General features: G+C 33.5%; 1 protein-coding gene across 6 annotated transcripts in view; it reads right to left on the reverse strand.

The window, feature by feature from the left end:
• CDH18 (cadherin 18) overlaps positions 1–25,727 on the reverse strand; it is a 981,465-nt gene that overhangs the window by 228,305 nt on the left and 727,433 nt on the right. For all 6 annotated transcript variants that reach the window (XM_059173691.1, XM_059173693.1, XM_059173692.1 and 3 more), the window contains one exon: positions 22,170–22,464. In XM_059173691.1, the coding sequence (XP_059029674.1) occupies positions 22,170–22,464 (295 nt within the window). The remainder of the gene's footprint in view (positions 1–22,169; positions 22,465–25,727) is intronic.

The following is a 25,727-nucleotide window of genomic DNA, read 5'->3' on the forward strand; positions in this document are numbered from 1 at the left end:
GGCTCAGTCGGTTAAGGGTCTGCCTTGACTCAGGTCATGGTCTCAGGGTCCTGGGATTGAGACCTGAATCAGGCTCCCTGCTCAGCAGAAAGTCTGCTTCTTCCTCTGTGTTGTCTCTCTCTCTTTCTCTCAAATAAATAAACAGAAGCTTAAAAAAAAGTAAAATGAGTGCCTTTTTTTTCATTAAAAATAGATAATAAAAAATAGATCGCTTTAGAGTATATGTTAAGGGTTGAATTGTTTCCCCTCAAAGTTCATGAATTGGACATCTAGACTCTAGCACATCAAGGCAATCTTATTTGGAAATAGGATCATTGTAGATGTAATTAACTAAGACAAGGTCAAGCTGGAGTAGTGCGGACCCCTACTCTAATATGCCTGGTATCCTTATACAAATAGGAAATTTGGAAACATATGCAAGCACACACAGAGAATACTTTATGTGAAGATTAAGACAGAAATAGGAGTGATTCCTCTACAAACCAAGAGAAGTCAAAAATTGCCAACAAACCACCAGAAGCTAAAGGAGAGACTTGGGACAGAACCTATTCTAGTATTTTAGGAGGGAACATGACCCTGCTGACACTTTTGACCTCAGACTTCTAGCTTTTGGAACAGGGAGACAAAAAGTGTTGTTTAAGCTACTCAGTTGTACTTTGGTACAGGAGACTTAGCAAACTAATAAAATACGTTACAGCTACAGTGGAAAGAAATTACGTTTATTCTCAGAATTTACAGGTGTTCATTCACTGAATCTGGATAACAATCTAAAGTTATAATTCACAATAAAATGATGGATAATTCCCTTTGCTATTTGATGCCAGCTATATCGTAAGTGAGATAAAAAGTTAATTTCACAAATTGATAAAATTAAATTAGGTAGAAATTACTGGTATTTGATTATTTTAAACATGAGGCACTACTAGTGATATAACTGTTGACATTTTTAAGTAAATTAATGAAATATATTAGTTATGTTAATGAAGGATTTCTATTCCTGGTTTAAGGTTTAAGAGAAAAAAATCAGTATTTATGTATTCTGAGAAGGGTATCCCAATTTCTCTACTCATACTATGTGTCCTAATTATATACATAGTAGAACAGAGAAAATTATTCTTTATAATGTTAGATTTCTAAATAAAAATATATGAAGTAATACCCAAAGTCCATTAGTCTACTAAAATATTAAAGTATTCTAAATTTTCTGGAAATTATTATATACATTTAGTCAATAGATATTAAACCAATACCCCTATATAACTAGCTTCTAATCAAAGAAATTTATAAGCTTTCTTAATTTTTACAACCATCTCCCACGAAAAACAATCATAGAAACATTTCCTTTTAAAGTATCATTGGCTACTTAGAACACAATATTTTCATGTTAAATATTTCCTGTGGCACACACTTAGCTGTTCCCATGCTAAGGATTAGTACTTTTCAGCTGATGTTTTATACAAAAAAAATCTAAAAAAAAAGAAAAAAAGATTAAAGTACATAAAAAAGCTTTCAAGATATCTTTTCTACTATAAAACGTAAGCCCTGTTTCCTTTGGGAATTGCCCTGTGTCACTCTTTTCATTTGATTTCTTTTTATACTATGCTTTATAAATAGCATGTATTTTGGGGAAAGTTACATATCAATGGTGAAGCAGAAGAGTGGACTTTCTTCAAAGTCTCTAAAGACCAATTTCAAATATTTAATAAAGCATTTTAATACAAGCAAATATTCTCTGAGATTGAAATCATTATGCATGACTTGTTGGAGTTCACAGCCCTGTGAAAATCTCAAGTGAATTAATGTTGAGCAAGAACTTTTGAGTAAAAATCAGCTGAGGATGTGTGAAGGCATAGAGCATCTCTCTGAAGGAATCTCACAGGACTTAATTCTCAGAAGGATTTTCCAGGGATTGGGAAAAAGCAATAGTTACCAAGATACAACTTAAATTTCATTCTACACAGGAGGACTGTAATTTCACCAACAGAGCAATAACACAGGATTCCAGTCATCATGTAATTTGATAAAGCTTTGAGTATTCACCCAGGACTCATTGGATTTTTTTTAAAAAAGTTGTTCTGCAAGAACACTTCTGAAACATCTGGTACCAAAACAAAAATCACTGTTGTAACCACGCATTTTAAATCATGGTTATCATTAAGTTCTGTGTATTTTCAATTAGATCCCTTTTATGGAACTGCTTAGTGTAAAATTGCACATTATTCAAGTAAATTTTATATTATAGTCCTTAAATAGAAAAAAATCATTAAGGAAGTAATACACCTTTACTACCAATGATGTGAAAAACACTCCTTTATATGCCATTCAATTTAATAATGACATTAATCTATTAAGAAAATTACATTTAATGCTATTTTACAGATGGAGGTACAGAGGTTCAAAAGGTTGTGTAGTTGACAATTAGAAAAGGCAGAATTCAAGCCTGGTCCTCTCTGCTTTAGTATATGACATTCTTTCCTCTGAATTCTATCTCTCCAACCAGTCAGGATGGAGTTTAAGAGATCCATTCAGTTTAGTCTTCCACATTTTGGCGTGCATGTACGTTTCATTGATGGTATGTGATGGCAGTCCAAGTGCCTCTGTGTCGGGAGAGGTAGTGTTATATTTCACCCCTCTGTCTACGTGCTCAAAAGCCAAGTCATTATATACATTTTATAAAATAAAGATGTGTAGTAGAATAGTTAGGGGAAGCATTTGCCTGGTACTGACAACACTGTTGTGCTTTTCAGCAGCCTTCCTCACCAACAAATAAAAACAGATGCTAGAGGAAAATTGCAATACTGCAATACAGGAAAATTGCAATCCAGAAAAGAAACATGTGTCTACCCCTGTCTCTGTCTACCTCTCCTCCTCCCTCCCTCCTTCTTTTGGCTTAAGATGGTATCTCCGGCAGTGTCTTGCTTTTCTGCAATGGTCCCAGCGCCCTCTTCGCTTCCTTCTTCCATGGGTCCAGGCAACCAAGCCTGGGTCAGGTAACCCTACTCTTCCAGACCTAGGGATACTAAACTCCTTCCCTGGTTGTCTCATGGTTCACGACTTTGTTTTTCACCTCTCTTCATTTCTGTAACTGATTCCACTATGTAACTTCTGCTCTTGATCGAACTGCCAGTGGATTTAATTTTCCTGCTTAAACTCTGTAATCTAGAAGGCATTAACAGGTTTCTCCCCAACCATCCTTCATTGCTTTTGAGCAATGACTATAGTTTACCAAATAAAAGGTTAGGCTCTGTACTTGATTCTAATATACTTAGTACTTTTAAATAAAAATCTATGTGTTCTTTATATTCAAACTTTAAATTAGTTAACATATTAGAATCTGATGAACATAATTTGGAGAGTTGTTCATTGTATGCAAAATAAAATTATGAGATCTTTAAGAGAAAATGCTTTTTGAAGTGGAGAACATTTTCATATATGTATGAAAATATCATATATATATACACACACTAATTGAAAATTTCAATACTTCTCTGAGTATTGACCAATTATTTATTTAATGTACTGTGTGTGGTAATTAAGACCATGTACTATTGCTGATTTAACATGTTTCTTATAAAAACTTAGAATTGTTTCTATAAATAGCTTTACTTTTCACTGTTTGGAAAGGATTCTATTAGAAAAATTAAAAAAAAATTACCAAATTCAGCGTTGTTCTGAATAATGCGATATTGTTTCAGCTGAATTTTCATTGAATAATAACAAAACCAGAAACAAAACCAAAAACGACAACAAAAAAGACAAAACAAAACAGAATACAAGAATAAAAATATTTTGTCCTTGCTTGATAACAAAGTTGTCAATAAAAGTTCAGAAGAATTTACTTAAAGATTATAGCTTATACTCATAATATAGACACTGTTTATTATATATACATATTTATATAATGTCTTAATATTTATGTTTACACAGATAATTCATATTCAATCACTACCTTTAATCACTGAGTAAAAAACTCTAATTTATTTACTTATTTTAACCAATTCGCTAGGAAAATGGATTTCTAAAATAGCATAGTAGCATAGTCTATGTATTTTTAAAATAGTGAAAAACAAATTACAACTAAACCATATATACATACAATTAGAAGCCTTTCTACTTCTTAGTTCCTATACCTACTCTCACCAGATTCACTTCTGAGTGTACCAAATTTTGGCCTACTGCTTTTTGTTTCATTAAAATTTAAAATTTTAATTGTATCACAATTGAAAAATATTCATTGATATACCATAACTGAAAATGAAGAATTCACTGCATCAGAGTTATCTCCCAATACCTCTCCCATTATATGATTTAATTACATTATTAATTTTAATTATGTTAGTTAATTTTATCACTATGGATAAAATGGTTAATTAAATTCCTTTATTTTGCCTCAATAATTTTAGGCAGCAAATATGCCCTTAATGATTTCTAAGGAAATATCAATACTTTACCATCTTTTAACTTTTAGTTTTTGTCAGTTATATGTTTTAAGTCATTGTAGTATACATTATATTATGTACTTCCTCTACAAAAAATGATTTTTGTGATTTTTCTATGTTTTTATTTGAGAGGCTGGATATAAATGGACAATGTCTAGGCCATATATAAAAATAGAACTCTGACTCATAATCTGTAGCAAGCAGTCCAAGAAATCAACCTGCTATCTACAATAAAGAACCAGGAGACAGGCTACTTATTTCCATAAATTAGGCATGTAGGAGGTTAAATGATTCTCCTTAACAACAATCCAGGAAGTCAAACGTACAACCCCAAATGACCAGGACCTGATCAATAACTTACAATAACTGTACTTGCTCTGCAGTTTTCCCCATTTTCAACTTAAAAGCAATCAGATAAAGCAAGACTCACATTCTTAACCAATCATAAAAGATGCTCTGTTTCTAGGTAGCTCACCTACAGCTTCTCTGTGACAAGAGCTTCCAATCATGGCACACTCAAAACTTTCTCTTTTGTCCACTATAAACCTCTCTCACTCTTCCGCCTGCTTTTGAGTGTCTGCCAAAATGTAAGTGATTGTGGTTAACTCTCTTGTTACAGCAAATTCTGAATAAATAGACTTTGCTCTTTAGCATTTGGTTGGTCTTTGTTTATTTCCAATAAACTATTTTTTAAAAAGTCAAGAATAAGCACTATTTGATTATATAAAAATATTCTCTGCAAAACCAGTTAATGCGACCCTAATAATCTGAAAAGATGCAAAAACCTTTATTTCTAAGATTTGTCACAAAAATGAGAATGTTACAAGTGTCAAGATCAAATGAGTTTTCATAATTCTTAGTGCATGTGGCATATTTCTACTTTTTTTCTAAACCCAATATATTCTTCTTTCTTGAAATCCTGCATAGTTTAGTAATTTGCTAAAGGTCAGAATATGTATTTTTAGAGTATTCCTGCTTAGACACTAGATGTGGCTGCTGATTTTTCCTAATCTTTCCATGTCTGAAATTTTCTGAGTCCTTTCATATCTAAAAAAAAATGATTTTCTCTAATATTTGATAATTTTGTTGCTGGGATTAAAGTAGAATTTTTAATATAGTTTGCTATTGCCTTTTCATTTCTATCTTTGCTCATGAAAACTGTAATATAGAGAAATATTTGTCCTTAAAAATATTTTCTATGTTACATTTTAAAATTTCTTCATTATCCAAGGATATCTGATATGTGGGTTTTCAAATTAGTAAATTAGTTTTCCTGTTTGATGCTTATTTATATTTCTTTAAGTTGAAAACTCAGGTTTTCTTTTGTCCAATATTTTTATTCTCCCTTCTACAACAAAAGTAAAATATTTCCAGTTGATCTCCCATGTCTACTACTGAATCATATAGGTGTTTCTACTTTGCCTGGTTTGTGCTACACAATGCCGGATGTCTCTGGCTTTTTTTGTGAGATCTCCAACTTAGTCTTCAGCTATGTTCATCACATAGTTCAGTCCATTGATTATTATTTGTTTTAATTTCAGCATCTTATTTTAATTTTATAAATCTATTTCTTTTTGCTCCTTGAAAACTTTACTTTTTATTTCAATGTACTCTTGTTGTTGTTGTTTTAAGATTTTATTTATTTATTTGACAGACAGAGATCACAAGTAGGAAGAGAGGTAGGCAGACAGAGAGAGGTGGAAGAAAGTTCCCCGCTGAGCAGAGAGCCCAACGCAGGCCTAGATCCCAGAACCCTGGGATCATGACCTGAGCCGAAGGCAGAGGCATTAACCCACTGAGCCACCCAGGTGCCCCTCAATGTACTCTTGTTTAATGAATGCAATAAAATCTCATATTTCAATTAAGAAAAGTAGATTTTTAATTTAAATTGTTCTATCTGAATTATTCCTGTTATCTGTAATAGATATTTATTTGATTTGTTTATTGTAAATCTTTTTTTTGTATTTAAAATAATAAGGTGAAATACTATCTTTAAATGCGCTTACTAACCAAAATGATCTACAGATTCAGTACAATCCCTCCCAGAACCTCTAAATTCATGTAGAAACAGAAAAGACCCTGAATAGCCAAAGCAAACTTGAACAAAAAGAACAAAACTGGAAGCACCTCACTTTTTGATTTCATGATATATTATAAAGCCACAATAATCAAAACAATATCGAAACAGATACATAGAGTAAAATAAAGAACCTAGGAGAAAATATAGAGGGAGCTTCTTGACATTGGTCTTGCCAATGATTTTCTGGATATGACAACAAAATATGGAAAACAAAACAAAATAGACAAATGGAATTGCACGAAGCTACAAAGTTTCTGCACAGCATAAAAAACAGTCAAAAGAGTGAAAACACATTGGAAATAGAAGAAAATATTTGCAAACTATATACTTGGTAAAGAATTAATATCCAAAATATAAAAGAAACTCACACAACTCAATAGACCAAAAAAAAAAAAAAAAATAGTCTGATTAAAAAGATGCAAAGGATCTGAAGAGACATTTTTCAAAAGACATGCAAATGGCTAATGAGTACATGAAAAGGTGTTCAATGTCATTAACCATAAGGGAAATGTAAATGAAAAGCACAAAGAGATATGACTTCATATCTGTTAGAATCACTATTCTAAGAAAGATAAAAGATAAGAAGTGTTGGCGAAGGTGTGCAGAAAAGGGAACCATTATACACTGTTAATGGAAATGTAAACTGGTATACCCATTATATAAAGTAGTATAAAGTTTTCTCAAATTAAGAGAACCATCATATGATCCAGTTATCCCACTTCTGAGTATGTAAAAAGTCAAAAGTAAATGAAATAAATGAAATCACTATCTGAAAGACATATCTATACTCTCATGTCATTGCAGCATTATTCATAAAGCCAAGATATAGAAACAACCTCAATGTCTAAATGTCCATCAATAGAAAAATGACTAGAGAAAGTGTAGTAAGAAAATATATATATATATATATATATATATATATGGCACGTATATGGAAATTGTTCAGCCTTAAAGAAGAGGGAAATACTGCCATTTGCAACAATGCAGATAAAACTGGAGGTCATCATGCTGAAGAAATAACCAGAAGAGAAAGAAAAATATATTATCTTACTTATATGTGGAATCGAAAATATTCAAACTCATAAAGCAGAGAGTAGAGTGATAGTTTCCAGGGCCTATGGGATGAGGGAAATGGTTGGGATACTTCGGTAAATTTCCCTCACTGGGAGAAAACATAAAGCACTTTGTAAATTGCACCCTCAGACAAGTATAATAAATGTCTTCCTTCGTAAACTACACTGTCATTTCTTTCAGAAAAGCAATCTTATAGTATTTTGTATGTCTTTCCATAACTTTATTTTGGTTCATTCAAAAGTCTGTCATGTGATTATGTATATTCTACACAAAACACTCTGCAGCTTCTTCTATACATAATAATATGTCATGGATATTTCCATGTTCAACTAAACAAATATAATTTCAATATCTACATGATATTCTACATTGCTTTTTGATGCATATTTAGATTTTTCTAGTTTGTTGCATTTTTATAGCTGTGGAACAAATTATCTTAAAGAGTTGAATAAAACAAAAGACATTCAATTTTCTTATATTTGTGTGTGTGTGTGTATGTGTTGCTATATACACACGATACTGTGGTAAGCTTTCAGAGTAGTGCCCTCTTCCAAAGGAGCACAGCTTCTCCAATATTCCATGCTTTAGAGGAAGAAGGTAATGGATTTAAGAGATCATTTCATTTATGAAGGCAAAAAAAAATGTCTGATCTGATCTTCTGAGTTCTCTCCTTACCAGTGGAGGAGAAGAAGAAAATATTTTCCATTTACTAAGATGGGAAGTGAAGTTAGCCAAGAGAAACTCAGGGGATCTCAAGAGGACTTGCAAATGAAAACAGAAAACAGGCAGCCATGACCATCAAAGACTGATAACTTAAAACTAGTAGGAAAAGAGACATCTGGTAGATGGCACCAGGAATCCAGAATGGCACAAACATTCGTCTTCCTCACTGTGCCATCTTTATCAGATCACTTTCCCTTTTATCTCTGCCTCATTACTGTACCTTCTAATTAGAACTGATCACAGTGTTTTTATTTAATTATTCATCGCTATGCTTTTCCCTATGTTTGATCACAATGAATTTACTCTGTATCTAATGGTTGAGCTTACCATACCTCATGCTGAGCCTTCTCTCTATACCTGAACACTGAGCATTGCACTTCACACCTGATTGCTATGCCTTTACTCTAGACTGCATTATTGTTCCTTTGCTCTGTATATGACTGTGAGAAAATGAAGAAAAACACTCAAAATGGTGTCTCAAAAAAGTAATTTGAAATAGTAGAATTAGGAGTCAAGTTCAGTGAAAAGTGAGGTTAAATGTATTGCATGTCTGAGTTTTGAGAATGAAATTTCAACATCATATGCCCTAAAACAGTGATTTCACACACAATTTTTTTCGATTTATAAAACTTTACAATAATTTCAATGTATGTGCTTTCATTAAAACATAGGGTCAATAGCATGCATTAATTAATTTAATTAATTTAAGTTGTGTTTATTTAAACAAAGCAAAGCATTATCTCCATCAAGAGACATGTCAAGCTCCAAGGCCAATTAATATAACAAAATGCACCACTGGCCACTATGGAAGTTTCATTTATCATATTTTTGCAACTACACACACATGACTTGCATTTAGAACTGCCAAAACTCTGATTGCTTTGTTTTGTATTCCAATTTTGTACATTGAGAGGCATACACATGAAAATCATTCTTTGAATATATTTTCTGAAAATATATTCAACCTTATATATATTAAAATATAAAATATATTTTATATTTGCTGAATATAAGGTTTCTGAATATATTTTCTGAAAATATATTTGCAAATATAAGGTTTCTGAATTGAGTCCATTTTATGATGAAAAAAGATATCCAGTGAAGTATTTTCCATTATAAACTGATCAGTTTTCTTAGGGAAATTCCAAGTCTAGTCTACTTTCATAAGGAGTAAGTGAAGAAACTAAGGAATCAGCAGTAGCATAAAGTGGAATCTGCTGATTCGTATACCTCCTTGAATAAAAATGAGAAACTAAATTGGCTTAAGTGGTCTTTTTTGCATTTACAACTAACTTTATTATATATATAAGAAAATATTAATCATTTCTCAATGAAGCAGTAATAAATTTTTACCAGGTATAAGAACAATGTTGTTCAAAAAATTAAGAGGCAATATTTCTTCAAAATATTTCCTCAAAAAAAATCTTTTCTTTGAAAAGGGTCAACACGTAATTATTCAATAAAGATTGACAGACTATGATTTCAAGTGATGTGGTTATAATAATATAACAAAAGTAAGACAGCAAAACTTCTGGTACCCTTCTTCAAGAACCCTTGAAATTTGCACTTTTATACTAGTGAAATGCTGCTCTAGGAGTCCATATGAAATATGTTCTTACAGTCATTTCATTTCACTTTGTAAATATTTCCTTTGCTGTGTAGAAGCTTTCTTAGTTCAATGTAGTCCCGGTCGCTTATTTTTGTTTCTGTTCTTTTGTCTTTGTTATTAAATCCAAAATATCATTACAAAGACCAATGTCAAGGAACTTACCCTTATGCTTTCTTCAGGGGTTTTACAATTTCAAGTATTTAATGCATTTGAGTTGATTTTTGTTTATGATGTAAAATAATGATCCAGTTTCATTGTTTTTCGTGAGGCTGTCCATTTTCCCAACACCATTTATTGACGAGAATATCCTTTCCCCATTATATATTCTTGGCTCCTTTGTCAACAATTGACCATATATACATGAGTACTTCTGGTCTCTCCATTCCATTGATCTAGGCATCTGTTTTTTGTCAGTACTATACTGTTTTGATTACTACAGCTTTGTAATATAATTTGGAATCAGGAAGTGAGGCCTCCAACTTTGTGCCCCCCCCCCAACAAAGATTGCTTTTGATATGAGGTGTCTTTTGAGGTTCCATGAAAATATTTGTATTGTTTGTTCTAGTTCTGTGAAAACTGCCACTGACATTTTATTAGAGTTGCATTGAATCTGTAGGTCACTTCAGACAGATTGGACATTTAAACAATAGTAATTCTTCCAATCCATGAACATGGAATACCTTTTCATTTATTTGTGTCCTCTTCAGTTCATTTTATTGATGTTTTACAGATTTAAGTTCACAGATCTTTCACCTCCTTAAATTTATTCCTTAGTATTTTATTCTTTTTGATGCTCTTATAAATGGGATTGTTTTCTTAATTTATATCTTTCTTGTAGTTCACTGTAAAACGGAAGCTGTTTTGAGCCACTAGGTTGTGGGTTGATCTATTACAAAAGACTAGCTAACCAACACAAGAGATAAGTTATGAAAAGAAAAACGTTGTGAAAATTAGAAATTTTTGTTCAATTTTCACTCTTATTAGTTGTCCAATGTGACTCCTCACAGGCACTTTTAATTTACTGTGTAGCATAACAGTGTCAGCCTCATTTCATTGAAATTAGTTGCTTCTGAAGTTATGCCCCAGAGTAATGATTTTAAAATGACTACTAGAATCCTGGAAGCTATCCAGGGTGAAGCTCCCAAGATGTTTGGCCAGAACTAAATCAGTCCCCCAACAAGCAGTGCAATAAAGTAAGCACAGCTGGTGTCTCTTCTTGTTGCTTTGTAACAAAGAACACAGCTGCAAATGGAAATAGGCCTGGGAGTTAGAGATTGGAGAAGAACAAAGACATGAAAAAGAGTAGGATGTTTCAATGAATCTCCGAGGGCAAGGCACCCTGTGGTTCTTGAGGGTCATACAGTAAAACTTCTTATCTTTTTTTTTTTTTAAATGCCAAACTAAGAATCAGTGCTCCACTGAAGTTGAAGCTTATAAATTACATACTTATAGTCTTGATAAAATGTAATATTTTGGTCTCTCTCCCATAAATCGAGATCTATTATTTCTATAGTCTGTTCTTTCTTAAATATTAGTAAATTATTTTTACTTATAGGTATCTTTTATTAATATATAGAAGAAAAAAAGTAGAGACTTATATGATTCCTTATAGATACACTGTTGTGAAAAAAAAAAAGATGTGAAATTTATTTTCAGGCAAATTACACTGTGATCTAGTATAGTTACTCTAGAAATAATTGCTAGATGTAAAGTAATTATTTTTGAAAATTTAGAGTGACTGAAAAATAACTAAAACTTGACTGAAAAACAATTAAAACATATCAAAAACTGTTTATTCTAGGTAAAAGGAAGACTATAATTGCAAAAAATTGGGGTATATTTCTGTAAAAAATGGAAGAGGCAAAATTATCCTTTAAAACTATTATTTTTATGAAGGAGTTGCTCAATATACTTGATAAAACACCTTTACCAGCTCTTTATAACAATATGACATTCCAGTATCACTAAAGGTCTTGAGACACTTACAATGTCCTTTCTGAGAATGGCAATGCTGTTTACGAGTACCTTTCTCCTGATGCTATTTTCATTTCTTAAACACCACACATGCACTAGACTGCTGGCTCCAAAAGCAGGTGTGATTTCATCCCATAGTTATTTTCCTCTTTGTGTCATGATAATCAGTATTATTTACTTTTTACTTCATATTCTTAAAATTCATCTCTGAAGAACTTAGACTTTTAATCAAGTTATGTTAAACCAAAAAGTTAAATAAGTACTTCTTTAAAGTTCTTTGAATGACAAAGAAGAAAATTCTTGTATAGAATAATTGCTAGGAGGTGGTAAAGTCATAAAGACTGGCATGATAATGTACTGCATACCAGAAGAATAAAAAGAAAAAATGTTAAACATTCATTGATAAAACGTGTGCAAGTGTCTTTGTGGACCTATCCAGGTCCATAATATTATGTTCTTCTGTCCACCCATGTTCATTTTGTTTTATTTGAGGTATTTTTAGGTAAGTAAAAAAAAAAAAAATTGCAGTAGTTACAAAGCATTCGTCATAAATTAAGTGGTCCTATTCTAAACCAACACTATAACAACAAGCAGATTTTCTTTTTTTAAAACGAGAGTCTTAATGACTCTCTAGTAATCATACACTTACACTTTGTTCTGTGCTCACAAATAACCTTTACTCAATAGTGTACCTCACTGTTTTCATAATATAATATATTTTAATATGACAGTTAATGTTAACCATGAAAATTGGTGACCTGGGCAGATAGAATTGGTTTTGGTCATAAAATATATGAGTATTCTAAGACTATGAGATTCCCTTTGGAAGTGACTATAAATTTAACAAGTAGCATATTCTCCAATTCATGTTTCTACTTTGAAATGCGTTAAAAAATTCTTCCTCGCAGAGAGCATTTGGCAATGTCTGAAGACACTGTAATATGGTGGTGATAGAAAGGATGCTACTAGCATCTAATGTTCGAAGGCCAGAGATGCTACTGAACATCCTACAAGGCATAGGGTAGTCCCCCAGCAAAGAATCATCTATCTAGGGACGCCTGGGTGGCTCAGTTGGTTAAGCAGCTGCCTTCGGCTCAGGTCATGATCCCAGCGTCCTGGGATTGAGTCCCACATTGGGCTCCTTGCTCTGTAGGGAGCCTGCTTCTCCCTCTGACGCTGCCTGCCACTCTGCCTGCCTGTGCTCGCTCTCGCTCTCTCTCTCTCTGACAAATAAATAAATAAAATCTTAAAAAAAAAAAAAAAAGAATCCTCTGTCTACTATGTCATCTGGTGGCAAGGTTGACAAAGCCTGCTGTAGAGGGGTATGATTCCTAGATAATAGTTGAAATTACACGATGTAAACCGAAGAGGTAAAGAAAAACATTGTATTAAAACATGCATCTAAAAACACTCCTTCATTTTGCACCTTTCTTAATTAAATCATCCAGGATGCCACAGACTTTGCTGATTATTATTATTCACTGACAAGAAACATGCAACCGCATTTTGCTTTAATCACTGGTAATAGAGCACACAGCAATTACTTGGAGGCTTCATGACTATTACTTAGCATGAAAGATATACAAGAAACAATAATCTGATAAACACTTGCACACCCAGGGGTCTCTTGTGCTGTTTTCTCTGAATTCCTATAGCACATTCAGCTAAACTGTAAAGAGAATTCACCATTTGCATGACAATCCTGTTTCTTTTCCCCTTAACACATGCGCACACACATATATGCACATACACGCACACACACGTGTACACGCACACAAGCACACACACAAACATTCCTAAGTAGACCATAAACCCAGAAGGAAGACAAGATTTTTTTTCATCATTGTATCTTCTATGTGGAGTCCTTGTCTAACTAACAAACCCTTGCACACTATGTAAGATTCTTTGAGGACAACTTCTCTAAATTTGCAAGTGAATTCCCTGTCCACTTTATGGTTCCCTTATATTTTGCTTATCAAACAATATTGAGATTTTCTGTTTATATGTCTGTAGCCTGTTCAAGTTTAGGAACCTTGTTTCCTTTTTCTTTCTTTCTTTTTATTTTTTGTCTTGTTTTTTACCATTTTTTCACTAACCACTATTAGTTCTCAGCATCTAAAAATGACTTCTCTCTCTCTCCAGAAAGAACTAAAGTCATACAAAAAGACAGGTTTTTTTTAATGGCTAGGTAATTCAAACCCAATTAATTAGTTTGTCCAGACACCATATGCTGAGAAAAATTTTTGTTGTCACCTGTCTACAGTACTAGCTATTATTAGTATTAGAAACCTATATATCTTTATGTATTACTGTTATTTAAAGTGGTTTTTTTATCATAAATCTGCATTTCACTTTTTATTATCACTATATATATATGTGTGTGTACATATATATACACACACATACATATATATACACACACATACATATTATATATAGTTTTTAATAAAGAAGAATGCATTTCTCTGATATCAGATAAAACCACAACCCATTTTTTGAACTAAGTGCCTTCACCAGTATGTTTCTTTTTTTTTTTCAGGATGTGTGTTTCTTTGAGATAAGTCCTATGTGCACATACACTGTTTAACACACACTTATCTGTCTAAAATAATCCATTCCACATGTATTTCTGAAAACTTTTTTCTCATTAAAACAATATAAATCTTCATACCTCACTATATACATACAAATTCATTCATTTTAGGACTATATAGGTAACCTGTATATGTTTGAAGAGTCATTTACTTGAAAACTTCCTTACTGGTAAACTTTTCAGTGTGTTTCCAATGTTTCGCTATTATGAATAACACTGTGATGAACATCCTTTCACATGTATCTTTTTAAAATTTGTTTGTTTTTATTATTATTTATTTAATTTATGTTAGTCACTGTACAATACATCATTAGTTTTTGATGTAGTGTTCCAAGATTCATTGTTTACATACACCACCCAGTGCCCCATGCAATCCATGCCCTCCTTAATACCCACCTCCACGCTCGCCCATCCCCCCAACCCCCTCCCCTCCAAAACCCTCAGTGTATTTCTCAGAGTCCACAGTCTCTTATTGTTCATCTCCACCTCCCACCCCGCCTTCACTTTTTCTTTCCCTCTCCTAATGTCCTCCATATTATTCCTTATGCTCCACAAAGAAGTGAAACCATATGATGACTGACTTTCTCTGCTTGACTTATTTCACCCAACATAATTTCCTCCAGTCCCATCCATGCTGAAGCAAAAGTTGGGTATTCACCCTTTCTGATGGCTGAGTAATATCCCATTGTATACATGGACCATATCTTCTTTAGCCATTTGTCTACTGAAGGCCACCTTGGCTCTTTCCACATGTATCTCTGTGTAACCATGTGAATGTATCTCGTGGTCTATAATCCACGAGACCATGAGCTCATTCGGTCTATAATCTAGATTGTGTAACAAAAGGATATATTCTCTATTTAAAATATTGTTAAATTGCTATCCAAAACAACTGTGGGACTTCACCTGTCTGTTAATGGCTCTGTACATTAACAACTTTGTGAATTATCAGACTTGTATACTTCAGTAGGTGAATGTTTGTTTCTCCTTCTCTTTCATGGTTTCTTAAATTACAAATGAAATTTGAGGTTTTCCTTTGAATAATTAACACATATCATTTTTCTGTGACTCTCCTGCTAAAGTAATTTCCCCATACTTTTATTTGATTGTGACATATTTTTGTTATTAAAAAATCCCCTTATGTAATAAAGATTAGTTCTCTGTCAGCCAGGCATGTTAACCGGTATTTTAGTTCATCTTTCATTTATTAGGTTTGGCATAATTATTTGACACTTGTATTTTCAAATGTTTATTCATCCAAATTCATATCTTAGTGATTGATGCTTATTGCATCTTATCTTACATTAGAAAAACCCTTCATATACGTGTTTGTTTTGTTTTTTAGTGGTTGTGTTTTCATAAGCAGATTCAAAGTTTCAGTTTTTATAGTTTAATCACAGATTGATTTACTAGGAACTCTGTCCTTAAGTGTGGGGGAGAATCACACTATCCTATTGTCTCAACATCATGAGCACACTGGTCCTCCACCTGAACCCACTCCTGAACTCAGTTAATGAGGCTACTTTCCACTGCTCGACAGCCCCATTTGTTTCACTGTGCACAGTATCTGCAATCACAAGGTTTTTCAGCTTTCGGCACACATACCTACATGTAAACTGTCCATTGTCTTTATCCACACTATATCTACTGTACACATTTTGGAGTTGTTAGAAAATTCTTTTTCTAAAGCATATCCTTATTGGACTCTCTAGGGATTAGATTTCCAATATAAATAAATGTCTATTTCCTTACTCTCGGGCTATGTAAGATTAATTTTCTTCTTCATGGTATGTAGCCATCCCCAAATCCAATTCTTTAAAACAAAGAGGAACATCATAATAACATCAAATTTATCCTCACAAGTCAAGAAAAGAAACCCCCACTTCTGACTCAATAAACTGCACAGATTCTGGAACATCCAGTATTTTTGTTATAATTGTTCCATAAATAGCCTGATCCAGATTTTATATTTTTAACTATATTAAAAAAAACTGGGGACTTAAAGGCTGAATCTGTCTCTGGCTTAGCAATCTTTTCCAGTTGTACTTCTTACTAGCCATGTAGTCTTGGTCAAATTATTTAATTCTATGTATCAGTTTAATCCTCTGCAAAACAAGGATAATCATAATGGTGCCCTTATGATGTGAGCAAAAAATTACTACAAAGTACATCCAATGCCTGGCACATAGTAATTGCTCAATAAATATTCCTTGATTTTGTTTCAGTGATCATTACCATGATTGCTTTGACAACCTATAGTCAGATCCTGGCAAAACTAACTGGTTGTTCACATCTAAAAATTATTTTAATAGATATATTGAAAGCCATAACATATATATATATATATATATATATATACAATTATATACATATGTGTTTTTTTAATACATACTAAGACTAACGTCTTACAAGGGAAATTCACATTATATTAGTCCTAATAACATTTTTTATTCTTTTTTTTTAATTTTTTATTTTTTATAAACATATATTTTTATCCCCAGGGGTACAGGTCTGTGAATCACCAGGTTACACACTTCACAGCACTCACCAAAGCACATACCCTCCCCAATGTCCATAATCCCACCCCCTTCTCCCAAACCCCCTCCCCCCAGCAACCCTCAGTTTGTTTTGTGAGATTAAGAGTCACATATGACATTAAATCTATTCTAAAAATGAATATTTTGCAATCTTTGTAATAATCAGAAATTTTATATACCCCAATTTTTTAAAACCTTTAAATAAATGATTCATTTTTACCTCCAAAAAAAAAAATAAAATAAAGTATGAATACCCAACTTTTGTATCAACATGGACAAGACTGGAAGAGATTAGGCTGAGTAAAATAAGTCAAGCAGAGAGAGTAAATTACCATAGGGTTTCATTTATTTGTGGAGTGTAAGAAATAACACCGAGGACATGGGGAGATGGAGAGAAGGGAGCTGGGGGAAATTGGAGGGGGAGGTGAACCATGAGAGACTATGGACTCCGCAAAACAATCTGAGGGTTTTGAAGTGGGGGGTGGAATTTGGGTGAGCCTATTGGTGGGTATTATGGAGGGCATGTATTGCATGGAGCACTGGGTGTGGTGCATAAACAATGAATTCTGGTACACTTAAAAGAAATTAAAAAAATAAAAAAATTTAAAAACATCAAAAAAAAAAAAACTAACTGGTTGTTTTGGGTTGATCAACTTTTGATTTTCTGCAGAACTCAAAGTCAACATTGAAATGTTCAATTTCCTTTTCCCTGCTGATCAAAACTTCTATGAATGCAATTGATTCTACAGCTGATTGCAAGCAAGATTTAAAAACCTGAAATCAACTGTTAGCTGCATCATAGGCAAAAAGGGACATAGCTGTCCTAGGACAATCAACCAGCACCACAAGTGCATAGAAAGAGAAATAAGTGCTGACTTATGTGTCATTCCCAAATCAAGGCACTTCATGGAAAATGGCATCATTGTTTCTTATCTGATGCTGACACCATTCTCACCATTCTTTTGGATTCAGTATTGGTTTCAATTTTTTGCTTTTGGGGTCCTTGCTAAATCTAGAATTTGTCCAAGTACCAATTCATATTCCATGTAGCTGTATGTATCTGAGATCCAACAAAAGAGCTTAAATGAAAAGGGGTTTACTTTGTTAAAAGGATGATTTTGGCCTTGGCAGGCCTGGGATAGAACATCAACTCTGTAACAGAATCACTCTTCCAGACCCGTTTAACTTTCTGCCCCATCTCCCTTAGCAGGAGGCTTCCACCCTTACGGTGCCCGTGGGCTGCGTGTCCATTACCACATTTCACTATGGGCCGGGGGTGAAATATGTGTGTCCTAGATGAAAGGGAGTGGTGAGACATGAATACGTGATTCTGCATCATGTCACGCTGAACAAAACGGATTTGTGGCAACACTAAAAGAAAGGCTGAAGAGCAGTTAGAGAACGAACAGTATCCACCTAAAGGGAAGCAGCCCATTCTTACCGTTTATAACAAATAACATATGTTCGTGTACATGTGTATATTCAGCAGGGCTGGCAGAACACCAGCTGTCCTCGAGCAGCAGATGCCTCGTCTATCAGAACCGTGATGCTATCCTCCGTTACTCCCCCCGCCCCCAGGCTCATCCCCTGCAAGCCCTTACAATGGGGATTGGCGAACTTTTTTCTGTGAAAGTCAACATGGAAATACTTTGGGCTCCGTGAGCCAAATGGTCTCCACTGCAGCTTCTCAGTTTTTCCACTGTAATGCCCAAACTACCCTAGACAATATTTAAATGAATAAGTGTGGCTGTATTCCAGTTAAACATTATTTACTAAGCAGAGAGCGAGCTGAGTTTGTCTCCTCTGCCATTGTTGGCTGGTCCTTCCTCTATAATATTGCTTTTTAATTCTAAAATCAGAATCAATGCAAATATCACCCATTCTACAGTATATATGTAAGGTTAGTTTCTCCCTCCACTAACTTTCAGAGCATCTCCTATACATTCATATTAAATGTACATTAGATGTTATGATGATGCTTTTTTATTTATTTTTTATTTCTTAGTGAGCTCTCTCTCTCTCAGTGGAATCATGCCTAATCATGCCTAGAAGCACAGTAAAATCTGCTCTGTTTTGTTCTTTTTTCTCTACCTTTTTTTTTTAATGGATGCTTCTTTTTTTTTTTTTAATAGATGCTGTTAGATGCTTTTTTTTTAATTTGAGAGAGAGAAAGAATGAGAGAGAGCACTGTCTCTTGGGGGTGGGGGAGAGGGAGGGACGGAGGGAGAGGGAGAAGCAGACTCCCCGCTGAGCAGAGAGCCTGATGTGGGGCTCCATCCCAGGACCCTGAGATCATGACCCGAGTTGAACTCAGACACTTAACCAACTAAGCCATCCAGGTGCCCCTTTTTCTCTATTTCTTTCACATATTAGATATTTCTCTCCAACCATACTCATCTCAGTAGAAGAACTCAGGAATATTTTTTCCCATTCCCATCCTCCTGGATGAACACAGAAATGTGGCTTGTTCCTATGTCCTCAAACTATAGCCTGTGCTGCAACATTTCCTTTAAGCTTTATGATTCTTAGATTGTACGGTATCCTTTAGCACCCTCAAATGTACCCATTTTTATTTAATTGTGTACACACAAAAACACATATTTCAGGGTACATGTCCTTTTCTTTTTTTTTTTTTCCCCCTCTCCTTGTCATTTTCCTTAACTTTGAGGATCTGTGTTTGGATTCATTTCAACAATTTTTAATTTCAACATTTTCTCGAATATATTTTTAGATAAGATAAGGTGAGGATCTTCTTTCTGGATCCTTCCCCAAACATTTCTTTTACCTTGAGAAATGAATCATATTTTGATGAACAAGGGATTTGGGGCTTCAGTTTGTTTGTTTATTTCTTTGTTTTTTCTTTGTATGTTGTACATTCAACTGTCAATCAGATTCTAATATTTCAAGTGACAAATATGATATATATCTAGATACATAAATTTGTAGGTAATTTTAAAATATCTAAAAGTGTAAAATTTTCTTGTATTTGGGTTTTAGGTAATTGGCCAGGACTTACCTAGGTTTAATTCTTATTCTAACCCCTCCTCAAAAACTGTATTAAACTCATAAATTCAGTATGTTCTTCACCTCAAGGAAAAAAAATATTATCCATTCCTTCCTTTACTCTTTTGCTGCCTGGGAACATATGTCATTCACATGAAAGGTCTAATGAATCTTATAAGTCTCATCTTGTACCACAATTCCCAAATTGGGGGTATTTTTTGCTCTCTGATTTTTAGTTACTTCTTCCAGTCTAATATATTATCAAGTTCCAGGACAATAATTTGGATTATATCAATGATCATTCATACCCTAATCATATGCTGATACTTTGTTGTTTATGAGTTGCAGAAACATGGCTCTCAGCTACAGAAATCTCTGTAGTACCCCGACAACACCAGGGCTCTTGTTATCCTCTGCTCAGTACACTTGCTTGGTGATCACTGTTCTGCCTGTGTTTTTCTTTGTTCTTTGCCCCCCGGTTATAGCGGCTTTGCTTGTGCCCCTTGGCACTCTTACGTAGCCTCTAGAAGAATCCTTACCAATGGCATTTTCACAAATGGCGGAGTCACAGAGCTCTGGTCTTGTGAGACTAAAGGAGGCTAGCAAATGGGGTGTCAGTTCCTTGACAAGGTGAGAGAAGGAAGTCTGTTCTAGAGTTTCCACTAAACTCTCACCTGCCAGGCTTCATGGTGTTGAGCTCCTCAGTTTCCCTTCAACTTTCCTAATAGAACAATAGGCCTGAGTGACTTCTGGGCCTCTCCCCAAGTTCTCTGGCGCTGATTCCTCTGTTCTACTCTGGTAGAATCGCTTTCTACTCTGAGACTCTGAGCAAGAACTAGTCTTGTCTTTCTAACCTGCTTCTCCAACAGCTTCAGGAGTCTTCTTCCTAGCTCATGAGAACTAATATGGACTCGAGCAGAGAAGGGAAGAAACTACAATCTTCCATTAACAACCTATATGTATACAGGATGAAGAATGTTAACTAAACTTGTTGTGGTGACCATTTCATGGTGTAAGTGTAAGTGAAGGTATTTTGCTGCACATCTTAAACATATACACAGCTGTATGTCAGTTATATCTAAAAAACATTTTAAAAATCAAAATTTAAAAAGCTTATATATATTCAAATACCTAACAATTTGATTAGTGACTATAATAACCCTAGCTCAAACTAATAGTCATATAGACTTACATATATAATAATGTTCACATATAAGCTCAAATATATAAAATCTTTACTCAAAAATTGTGTTCTAAATCCCAGCTTAGAGTCTTACAGAGATAGTCAAAAAAGTATCATAGTTCTAACTTCAATTTAATGATTTAGAAAATCTGTCATAGAAGATAAAAACGAAATATAAAGTAGCTACACAGCAGAGATTTGTAAGTGAAGAGAAAGGCCCAGATCATCAGAGTGGCTAGAGACCTAGATCATAACCCATCAACTGCAGGGTAAGCTCTACATTCAGGAGAACATGGTGTCAATTTCTTCTTGGCTATTTTCTAAATATACGAATTTGGGAAATCACCTCAGTATGGTATGGTGGCTAATACATCGTTAAAATGGTATACAAAGTACTTTAATGATTATTTTATGTTTTAAAATAAGGTATGTAAAAGCTTATGAGTATTTAAAAAGTTTTATTGAATATGGTAGCTATTACTTGCCTTTTTAATGTTATATTTTGGTCATATACTGAAAGCTTAAAAGACATGTAGCAAAAGATTTCAGACATTATAATGTCTATTTTTATTCCTGCAAATTGTCATCTTGAATGTGTTGATATCTTTGTAGCATGACACATGAGGAAATTGTATCGTCAAAGCCTGTGTTAAGCAAGAATTGCTGGTGTTTTCCCATTAACGACTTTTTTTTCTTTCCCTGATACCAAACCATTATCTATACTTAGAAGTTCAGAAATTAACATTAATAATATTATAATCTAGAGCCAATATCTATAGCTAGACCCAATATCCTTTAACATTTTAAGCTACATGTAAATATCAAAATATTTTGAAATTTCTTCAGATTTCTGCACACCCAGGTAGAAAATGAAAAATTGGTCTTCAAATGATGATTTTTTTTTTGATTCTCAAAAATATATTAACTGCCAAAGTAAACAATGATTATTCTTACCCATATCCGACATTTCAGGCACAGTCACGATGTATGGTCCATCTGTGAACTTTGGAGCATTGTCATTGATGTCTTGTACTTTGATTATGAACTCGGATTCAGGTTCAAGAGGCTTGTTTGTTCGTCTGTCAATAGCTTGGGCATGAAGCACATAATGGGTCTTCTGCTCTCTGTCTAGGCTTTTCGTTGAGTGGATGTCACCAGTGGTATCATCAATGATAAATATAGTCCCAGCACCTTCTCCAGTAAGAATGTATTTGACAGACCCATCACCTTTGTCTGAATTGGAGTGCAGCTAAAAAATAAAAATTAAATAATTTAGCTTGCAATTATATTACAACCTAACATCATGTTACCTTAAAATTATCTATATATAGTTTTAATTTACTTTGATCATCGCTTTTATCTCCACAGAGTCCCATAGATTACTACAGTCATTTATTTTTCTACAGTTCTTCTCTTCTTGGTACTGATATGGATATTTTTATCATGATCTAAAAAAAGCAATTATTGACTTATGGGAAATTAATAGATAATACTAATTAAAAGAAAAATAACAACCCTTAATGTTATTCTACTAAATCACCACATCACTAACTACAGAAAATAGAATTGGAAAAAGAAATCACCAGTAAACACTTTCCCTTCAATTCTTTCAGGAATAATGATTTTTTAAAATTAATTTTTTGACATTTTGTTTAAAATTTAAAATTTTAAAAAGAAAAATATATATGGTAGGAGAAAATTCATATTGTTAAAAATTTCCACAAGAGAGGCACTGATTTGTTACAGAGATATTAATTTTATAATTTGAAAAATGTTTACAAAGAATATTTTCCAAATTATGTTCAGATTTAGAACATTAAGAACATTAAAATAGATTAAAATGAAACATTTTATTTTTTAAGTTTGTCTGTTTGTTTGTTTATTTATTTATTTATTTATTTTTAGTAATCTCTTTTCCCAGTGTGGGGCTTGAACTCATGACCCTGAGACCAAGAGTCACATGTTCTACTGACTGAGGTCAGGCAGGCATCCTTTCTCTTTTAATTATGAAACTCTAATTCAAAATTTGTATCATAGTGGTGCATTTAATCAGTACATAGTCCTATTTTTTTTTAAAGATTTTATTTATTTATTTGACAGAGAGAGATCACAAGTAGACGGAGAGGCAGGCAGAGAGAAAGAGAGAGAGGGAAGCAGGCTCCCTGCCAAGCAGAGAGCCCGATGCGGGACTCGATCCCAGGACCCTGAGATCATGACCCGAGCCGAAGGCAGCAGCTTAACCCACTGAGCCACCCAGGCGCCCCTACATAGTCCTATTTTTATAATTAATTAAAACAGTAACAAATTCTCACTCATTAAAATGAAAATAATGGAATATCATTTTAATAGATATTGTAGAAGTAATATTTCAGCAGAAAAGAAGTATTTAGTAAGAAAGATAAATACATACGAAGATAATTATAAAACTTTTTTATTATTTAAACATCAGGAAATGTTTTTATTTATTTATCTTAAAGAGAAAGACAGAGAGAAGAGAACACAGGTTGAGGGACAGAGGGAGAGGAAGAGAGAATCTCAAGCAGACTCTGCACTGAGTGCGGAGTCGGACACAGAGCTCAGTCTCATGACCCTGAGATGACCTGAGCTGAAATCACGATTTGAATGCTTAAGATTTGATTCAAATCAAGATTTGAATGCTTGGGGAGCTATCCAGGCACCCCAAGAAATGCTTTTATACTGCATTTAATTCATACTTCAAAATGTATTACAACTTGTGCCATCTTAATTAAATATTTTCATAAGGGCCTCTGCTATATTTTTTAATTCAATTTAATTTTATTTTTGTGTTTTCCAAAATTCATTGTTTATGCTATATTTTTAACTAGGAACAACACAATATTTTCTCAAATCTTAACATACATTTGAAGAATTGTTTCTCCCAAGAGATCTGAACAGTTACTCTTGATGTGAAACCTTTTTGTTTACATAACCTCAACTACTCACCTTTTGCTCATTTCTGACACTTGAAAACATTGAAAAATATAACCTTGTTCATATAGCTTTCGGGTTTCTTGCCATAATAAAGAGAAATTTTTCAAGGATTATATTAAAGTCTCTGAACTCTTAGAAGACATTTTTTAAGAAGATAAAATATAGAAAAATATAATAAACTGTGACCAAGAACTCTTCTATGGTAAAATGGAGGCAACTGAAATATAAATTATAGTATATAAAAAATAATCCTATCTCTTCTTGAAAATGTGTAAGACATAAACGGAGACAAATTCTGAAGGTAGTCACTTAGCAAGATTCAGCAAATTACATCTTCTTAAAACTTTTTTTTTTAAGATTTTATTTATTTATTTGACAGACAGAGATAACAAGTAGGCAGAGAAAGAGAGGGAGGAAGCCGACTCCCTGCAGAGCAGAGCCCGATGCGGGGCTCGATCCCAGGACCCTGGGATCATGACCAGAGCTGAAGGCAGAGGCTTTAATCCACTGAGCCACCCAGGTGCCCCAAAACTTTTTTTTTTTTTGAGCTTTATAAGGAGGCGTAAGAAATCCATTAGCAAAATATGAAAAACATAGCTTTCAAAGATTCACACTTCATTAGTAAATTAACTACTGAAAGAAGAATGCAGAATGGGTTGTGTGGAGATAGTTATATGCATGGATGGAAATGTATTTAGTCATCTTTTTATGTTTCTTAACCTATCTTTTTAGCACCTAGAGGGAGGGTTTATCATTTATGAAGTAGACACCTGCAAAATATCAAAAGAGCAGCTTGTTTCACATTCTGCAACTTTGCTTTAATCCATAACCAAATCATAGCAATGTAAAGCGAAAAATTCATTAAACGTCTTTAAAAACACTTTCTCAAACACTTTTGTTATTAAATAAAGTGTGAGGCAGTTTTATTAGCTATTGTTATACTATATATAAGTTATAAATCTATATACATAATTTAAAACCCTTTTGGGAGAAATGTGTTATGCTTCTAACAACTAATTTCAGAAAGATAGCAATGGTGACAACTGACTTTTATTTTCAGGGTATATTTTCATGTTCTTCTATGTACTCAGTGAGCTTATTTGTTTTTTAAGATTTTATTTATTTATTTGACAGACAGACATCACAAGTAGGCAAAGAGGCAGGCAGATAGAGAGGAGGAAGCAGTCTCCCTGCCTAGCAGAGAGTGGGATATGGGGCTTGATTCCAGGACCCTGAGATCATGAACTGAGTCAGTGAGGTTATTTTGATGTTACTTTATTTTGGATCAAAGATTTTTATTAAAAAGTTAATCATTTTATAGATAGATAGATAGATAGATAAGCAACGGAAGTTTGTAAAAGAAATAGTAAAGTTGTCTATCTAAAGCATGTATTAAAAACATAACACACTCTTTGCTTTATATAGATTGCTAAGCAATTCGTATAAAAGAAAAAAAAATGTGAGTAATTTTATGGCTTTAGATGTTAAGACTTGAATCTCATTCCACATTCATAAAGTGTTTATAATTAAACAACTAAGCCTAAATATATCCAAAGTTGT

The sequence above is a fragment of the Mustela lutreola genome, chromosome 5 (genome assembly GCF_030435805.1).
Source record: "Mustela lutreola isolate mMusLut2 chromosome 5, mMusLut2.pri, whole genome shotgun sequence".
NCBI classification, from domain to species: Eukaryota; Metazoa; Chordata; class Mammalia; order Carnivora; family Mustelidae; genus Mustela; species Mustela lutreola.